Source organism: Microtus ochrogaster, chromosome 19 (genome assembly GCF_000317375.1).
Source record: "Microtus ochrogaster isolate Prairie Vole_2 chromosome 19, MicOch1.0, whole genome shotgun sequence".
Taxonomy (NCBI): Eukaryota; Metazoa; Chordata; class Mammalia; order Rodentia; family Cricetidae; genus Microtus; species Microtus ochrogaster.
The window spans coordinates 196,063-203,993 of NC_022021.1; the positions used below are offsets into that span (position 1 = coordinate 196,063).

Here is a 7,931-nt window from a genome sequence, read left to right on the forward strand (position 1 = left end):
CTGATCTATTGGGAGCTCACCAAGGCCAGCTGGACTGTGACTGAAAGAGCATGGGATAAAATCGGACTCTCTGAACATGGCGAACAATGAGGGCTGATGAGAAGCCAAGGACAATGGGATGGGGTTTTGATCCTACTTCATGTTCTGGTTTTGTGGGAGCCTAGCCAGTTTGGATGTTCACCTTCCTAGACGTGGACGGAGGGGGGAGGACCTTGGACTTTCCACAGGGCAGGGAACCCTGAAGGCTTTTTGGACTGGAGAGGGAGGGGGAGAGGAGTGGGGGGAGGGAGGGAAGGTTGAGAGGAGGGGGAGGGAAATGGGAGGCTAGGAGGAGGTGGAAACTTTTTTTTTCTTTTTCTCAATAAAAAATTAAAAAAATAATAATAATTACAAAAAAATTTAAAAAGGCTGTTCAGCTCAAGAGGACTCAGCAGCTGGTGTTGGTTCAAACTTTGAGAGCCTTAAACTGGATACTTTGTTTTAGGCATATTTAAGCACAACAAAATTTGGGGAAAGTGATAATTAGTTCAATCTTGCGTGCACAACAAAGCTTAAGACATGACTACATCAAAACTCCTAGTGATCTACAAGTGACATTTTCTATAGGGTAGGTTCTATAGATTAACCAAGGAAACAGGCTCAAGAGAAGATCACAATAAAGATCTTGGGAAGGTGAGAGCTACAGATTGACCGAGACAAACATGCTCAAGATAAGGGTCTGCAGGAGCCACTGTGTCCTGGCCACACAGACAGCACAAAGGTCCCTGCTATGTTCTGTTCCCAGCCTTCTGGGTTGGAGCACAGGTTATACATCTCTCCTTTGAAGAGACATCTCTGTATGTTTAACATTCCTGGTTTCCCAGTGCTTCTCTGTGAGCACAAGGACCTACGTGCCTCCTCCAATAAGGGATTTGATCTCATTGACTAAGAAGTCTCAACCATGGTTTAACTAAGATAGGTATAATAAAACTTGTCTGGTGTGCTTTTGCGGGAAAGAAGAGGCAGAGGAGGATCAAATTCGGAGCCTCATATATGTTAGACAAGGGCTCTACCAGACGATGAGTTTCATCTTCAGCCCTAGCATGCTCCCATCCCATAACCACAGAGGGTCTCGAGGGTCTCACCATATGGGCTGGCCTTAAACTTGATGCAAACTGAGGATGATCTGAGCTTCTGATTTTTCTGCTTCCACCTCCTAAGTGTTGGGATTACAAGCGTGTGTCACTCCTGGTTTTTTGCAGAGCTGGGATTGAACCCGAGGCATTGTGTTTTTATTTCTAATGCCCAGTCTCATCTCATCACAGTTAAATTAGAACAGGATGCGGAGAAATGGCTTTAGCGGTTTGCAAGATGACCCCATGTAAAGGATTGCGTAATCAGCCACACTGAAGCACACCTAACCTCCAACTTCCTTAAGATCAATGAAATCTCATTTTAGAATATGCAGTGTATGTAGCTCAGTGACAGAGTTAAGTGAAAAAGATCCTCAATGAAATCCCCAGCACAGGGGCTGGAGAGATGGCTCAGCAGTTAAGAGCATTGCCTGCTCTTCCAAAGGTCCTGAGTTCAATTCCCAGCAACCCACATGGTGGCTCACAACCATCTGTAATGAGGTCTGCTGCCCTCTTCTGGCCTTCAGGCATACCCACAGAAAGAATATTGAATACATGCATAATAAATAAATAAATATTAAAAAAAAATCCCCAGCACAGGGGAGTAAACCCAGGACTTCAGGCATGTGAGGCACATGACACTGAGATCTTTCTCCAGCTAAGATCCTTGTCCTCATGGAGCTCGCCAGGAGGATGAGATTCACGTGCTCCGGTTCCCTGTTTCTCTTATTCTATACGATGATATAACTTATAACTTGAATTTCTTGTTATGTATGTGTGGTTTGGGGATTGAACCTGCAGCTCAAGTATCCAAAGCATGTGATGTAACACTGAACCATGCTCCCAGTTCGTCCACTCCCCTTTGAACATGGTAATCTGCAACCTCATTAAAGATTTTTCTTGGGCCAACAAGACACACACAATAAATATAAAATAAATTGTAAAGCATTTATCATCTCTTGGGACTACCTTGTCACGTAGTCTAGGACAGGCTCAAGTTCCTAATTCTCTTGCATCCGCTTCCTGAGTTCTAGGATTACAACTGAGCGACACTATGCCCTGGGCATTAAAGTGCTTATGGGGCAGCTATGTGTTACCTGTCATACCCAGTCATCTCAAGTGCTAGGGATGGAAAAGCTGTACAGATGTTAGGCAAGTGTTCCCTACTGCTGAGCTATACCCTGAGCTCTACCCTCAGTGCTTACCTCCCACTTTTTTTTTTTTTTTGAGACATGGTCCGTAGGTCTCTCTAGCCTATACTGGCCTCTGAGTAGCATAAGGTCTTCTTTTTGTTTTCTTTTGGTTTTTCAAAACAGGGTTTCTCTGTGTGACCCTGGCTGTCCTGGAACTGTCTTTGTAAACCAGGCTGGCTTCAAACTCACAGAGATTCGCGTGCCTCTGCCTCTGCCTCCCCAGTGCTGGGATTAAAGGCCACCGCCACCAGCACCTGGTGCAAAAGACCTTATATCAATCCTGTGTCTGTATCTTCACTCCAAACCCAATGGACCTCCAGAAGCCCGCATTCTTTGGTATTTTCAGAAAGCTGATCTCTGTAACTGAGCCACTTGTTATTCTGACTCCTTGGGGCAAGCTGTCTGCTTTGGAGACATTGTATCCTGTTCATCTAACACACTTACATAGGGAGGGGGTTTGCTGTTTTCTCTAATAAAGTCCTTACAGTTTATAGGAGCTACAAGAGAGTCTCTGCAAACAGTTGACAGCTTCAGGGCTTGAAATTCCTCATCCACAGGCTGGGACGATGACGCCAGTGCATGGTTTTAGTAGACTTAGGGATACCCAGATCCGCAGTGTTAACCCTTAGTGTAGGCAAGGCTCAGTTCCAGCAAGGGTTTAAGAATGTTCTTCAGGGCTGGAGAGATGGCTCAGCCGTTAAAGGCTAGGCTCACAACCATAAATATAAAGAATGTTCTTCACTCATTCTAGAAACACGGCAGTCAAACCACCACTGACATGAAAGTTTTCTCAGGACCACTCACCGCTGCTTTCTCTGAGAGGCAGTCAAGCAATCCTCTTTCCTTTTTCCTTTGCTAATCTCCTGGGTTTTTTTCATATTTTTCTGGCGGGCAAGTTCTCTTTGATTTCCACCTACAATGATAAAAAGTCATGTTCTTTTCCCATCCTCAAAATTATCAGTAACTAAATTAAACGGTCTTTATTAATGAGCCTTAAAGTTTTATTTATTGTTATTACTAAGAAAGCAGAGTATCGCATAGTTATTCTGAGATTGACAAGGAGGAAGCTGAAGTGGAAACACTCAAGAACTAAAGTATATTTTGGTACCAATATAGGTGTCCACTAGCAGCTTTTTTTAATTTATTTATTTATTAAGGATTTCTGCCTCCTCCCCACCACCGCCTCCCATTTCCCTCCCCCTCCCCCGATCAAGTCCATCTCCCTCATCAGCTCGAAGAGCAATTAGGGTTCCCTGACCTGTGGGAGGTCCAAGGACCGTCCACCTCCATCCAGGTTTAGTAAGGTGATCATCCAAACTGCCTAGGCTCCCCCAAAGCCAGTACGTGCAGTAGGATCAAAAACCCATTGCCATTGTTCTTGAGTTCTCAGTAGTCCTCATTGTCTGCTATGTTCAGTGAGGCCAGTTTTATCCCATGCTTTTTCAGACCCAGGCCAGCTGGCCTTGGTGAGTTCCCGATAGAACATCCCCATTGTCTCAGTGTGTGGGTGTACCCCTCGCGGTCCTGAGTTCCTTGCTCGTGCTCTCTCTCCTTCTGCTCCTGATTTGGACCTTGAGATTTCTGTCCGGTGCTCCAATGTGGGTCTCTGTCTCTGTCTCCTTTCATCGCCTGATGAAGGTTAATATTCAGGAGGATGCCTATATGTTTGTCTTTGGATTCACCTTCTTATTTAGCTTCTCTAGGATTGCAAATTATAAGCTCAATGTCCTTTATTTATGGCTAGAAACCAAATATGAGTGAGTACATCCCATGTTCCTCTTTGTGGGTCGGGCTTACCTCACTCAGGATAGTGTTTTCTATTTCCATCCATTTGTATGCAAAATTCAAGAAGTCCTTGTTTTTTACTGCTGAGTAATACTCTAATATGTATATATTCCATACTTTCTTCATCCATTCTTCTATTGAAGGGCATCTAGGTTGTTTCCAGGTTCTGGCTATTACAAACAATGCTGCTATGAACATAGTTGAGCATATACTTTTGTTGTATGATAGGGCCTCTCTTGGGTATATTCCCAAGAGTGGTATTGCTGGGTTCAGGGGTAGGTTGATCCCGAATTTCCTGAGAAACTGCCACACTGCTTTCCAGAGTGGTTGCACAAGTTTGCATTCCCACCAGCAATGGATGAGTGTACCCCTTTCTCCACAACCTCTCCAGCAAAGGCTATCCTTGGTGTTTTTTATTTTAGCCATTCTGACAGGTGTAAGATGGTATCTTAAAGTTGTCTTGATTTGCATTTCCCTGATAGCTAAGGAAGTTGAGCATGACCTTAAGTGTCTTTTGGCCATTTGAACTTCTTCTGTTGAGAATTCTCTGTTCAGCTCAGTGCCCCATTTTATAATTGAGTTGATTAGCCTTTTACGGTGTAGTTTCTTGAGTTCTTTATATATTTTGGAGATCAGACCTTTGTCAGTTGCGGGGTTGGTGAAGATCTTCTCCCAGTCAGTGGGTTGCCTTTTTTGTCTTAGTGACAGTGTCCTTTGCTTTACAGAAGCTTCTCAGTCTCAGGAGGTCCCATTTATTCAATGAGGCCCTTAATGTCTGTGCTGCTGGGGAAGTGGTCTCCTGTGCCCATGCACTAGCTGCTTTTAATCCCGGCACGTGGGAGGCAGAGGCAAGTGAATCTCTGAGTTCAAGGCCAGCCTGGTCCACAGAGTGAGTTTCAGGATGGCCAGGGCTACAGAAAGAAACCTTGTCTAGAAAAACCCAAATAAAATAAAAATAATAAAAACTTTTAAAAATAGCCATTCCAGTGGTTATGTACCCACGTCAGACACAAAGGAAGTTCTGCCTTTGTTGGGTATGTGTGAAGAGAGATGGTCAGATGTCCCGTATAGTTCGCCCCAGATCTGTTCAGCCCATTGCAGTTCGCCTGTCACAGCCAGCAGAGGCTGAGTTTGACTGCTACCTTCGAGGACCAAACAAAAGAGCTGGAGGGCACCCGGGCTCCCCCGAGCCTTTCCGAAGTCAGGAGCCCTTACAGGTCCTGCTCCCGGCGCTCGCATGCGCTCTCGGTGGGTGCGGTCCCCACGCACACCCACACCTGGGGGGCGGGCACCTGTCATGCCTGCGCGAGAGCGCGTGTGTGTAAGTGTGCGTGTATGAGTGTGCGTGAGTGTGTGTTAGTGTGCGTGTGTGTCCCGCCCTCTCCCCCCGCTGGGCGCCGATCCCCCCCCCCCCCAACCCCCCTGTCCCCCCAACGGGCCGCACACTCACGGGCCATGCCGACCACCGGCCGGAGCCTGGAAGACAGCGACTCGGAGAAACAGCGGCCGCTGGCACGCTTGGCAGCCGTCCCCGCCCGGCGCTGAGGAAGCTGAGCCCCGCGCGACCCCACGGTGCGGCCTTGCTCTGTCAGCCAGCCGCCCCGCCCACCGACCCACAACAGCCGCGGCGTGGACGGAGAGCCACTGCGCGTGCGCGCCCGGGACCGCTTGCTCCCCCGTGACCACGCCCCGCCGGCCCCCACGCGCGGGGGTGGGGTGGGGCGGGGGATGGGGTGGGGCGGGGCGGGACGGGGGTGGGGTGGGGCGGGGGATGGGGTGGGGCGGGGCGGGACGGGGGTGGGGTGGGGCGGGAGGTGGGGGGACTGAGACCGGTGAGCGAGCTCCGGGTGAGAGTGGCGTCCTGGTGCGTGCTTGCTTCCTCACGCCGAGCCACGCGAGTTTTAATAAGCCGAACGCACTATGCGCTCAACTTTCTCACAAAGAACTTCAGCTTTTCTTTGTCCTCCCCTTTTCTCCCCCCTCCTCCCCAGGCGAAAAGATGCTGAACCCTCATTTTCTAGGGACCAACCTGAAGGGAGGCTTTATCGTCCTCACCGGGCAGAAACGACCTGATAAGGACGACAGAAGAGGTGGATCTCATGCGGGCTCCAAAGCTTGTGTAGAATCGCTTTTATCCCGGTGCCCTCGTCCCGATGGGCAGAACTTTAGGAGTTTTAAGCTCAGGCTTTCTGGTTGGGTGGGATCCAAAATACCCGGGAACAACTTTATAAGCTACGTAAGAGCTGTGGAGAGTGACTGAAAACCCGCAGGGTTGGGGTGTGGCTTGCCTAGCATGAGTGACAGTCTGCATTCCATCCCCAAGGTTCCATTCCTCGAGTGAAACTTATTTTCTTACCTGTCCATTTTTACAAACTGAGCCGGTCTGGACGCCTGACGTTTGTTGGGCATTTAAAGGGGTTGTACTGTGGAATGAATATTTTAAATGTATGCAAAAGTATAGATGATGCTATAGTCTCTGCAACACACAAATCACTTAACTTTTACAATTATTAGCGCATAGTCAACCAGTTTAGAGAAAATGGAACAAAGTGCCAAGAGATGGAATGAGTGAATTGAAAGCACAGCCATAGTCAAACAGGAGGAGGAGGAGGAAAGAAAGAAGGAAGAAAGGGAGGGAGGGAGGGTGGGAGGAAGGAAGGAAAGAAGGGAGGGAGGGAGGAAGGAAAAGGAAAAAGTCGCCTAATTTTGCCAATTAGTCTTGTCAGCTAGGATCCATTATTTCATTGTATATGTTTTCCTTTCTTCGCTATTGGATTAATATGAATCCGGTAATGTGACAACGATTGAATTCTCCTCAATTCAGCTTTTACCCAGTTAAAAGTGACCCCAGCTCTGGGGGGGGGGGGGGTGTCAGTTCTTGAAGGCGAAAAACACATAAAGAATGTAGCTGTGTCAACTGCAGAACCAACCAAGAGAGAGCAAAGGAAAATGAATGAAGAAAGTTTATAGGGTTTGCAGAACAAACACAGTTTTCAGTCCAAACAAGATTATAATCAGGGTCTATCAGTAACTCAAAATTCAGGGCCATGGAGCCTGGAAAGATGGCACAGTGGTTAAGAGCACGTACAGCTCCTGCCAAGGACCTGAGCTATGTTTCCAGTGCCAGTTTTGGATACTGCTCATTTGCCTGTAACTCCAGACCCAAGGGGATTCTGTGCCTCTGGCCTCCTCAGACACTTAAGTGTACACACACAGGCAGGTAAAGGTACTTGTCACCCTTGATGGCCTGATACCATGTAGATTGAATGAAGGCCCAAACTCCAGAACCACAGGGTTGACAGAACCAACCCCTGCTAAGTTTTCCTCTGACATCCACCCTAGCACCTTGCTTCCTACTCCCAAATAAATGTATTTTTTAAAATTTAAAGCTGGCTACAAAGGAATCTACAACATCAATTAATGAATAAAGCATAGATAGATATTATGCTTATATCTCATCTTTAAAACACTCTTAGGGTTAAATGTCAGCACCCCAATTTCTTACCAAGCAGTGATTGAACTTACAAGTTCCTCTGACACTAGTAGACTAGCAGCATATCAAATTACCATAGTTAGGCACAGAAGCTGTAAAACAAGGACCATGGTAGGAATGTAAGCCTTAAAATCATAAAATCAAAACTAGCTTGATGTAGCAAGAACCTGGGAGGGAGGGAAGGAATGAAGCAAGGCAGATTGAGATTATTTATAGGGCACCTATTTAATCCAGTTTATGTTATATGAATAGGTCAAATGTGGAAAATCGCCATCTCCAATCAAGATGTGCAACTCAACACACGGAGAAGATCTCAAGTGAGATTTGACGGTGGAATTTAAGAATGTT

At 47.0% G+C, this 7,931-nt stretch overlaps 1 protein-coding gene across 1 annotated transcript in view; it reads right to left on the bottom strand.

Annotated features, from left to right (window-relative positions):
- The window catches only part of Serf1a (small EDRK-rich factor 1A), a gene marked incomplete at its 5' end in the record, with an annotated part of 9,354 nt that extends 3,549 nt beyond the window's left edge, over positions 1-5,805 (bottom strand). Inside the window, 2 exons of the mRNA XM_005356421.2 lie at positions 3,110-3,218; positions 5,541-5,805. Coding sequence (XP_005356478.2) covers positions 3,110-3,218; positions 5,541-5,805 — 374 coding nt within the window. The remainder of the gene's footprint in view (positions 1-3,109; positions 3,219-5,540) is intronic.
- Positions 5,806-7,931: the final 2,126 nt, after the last annotated feature.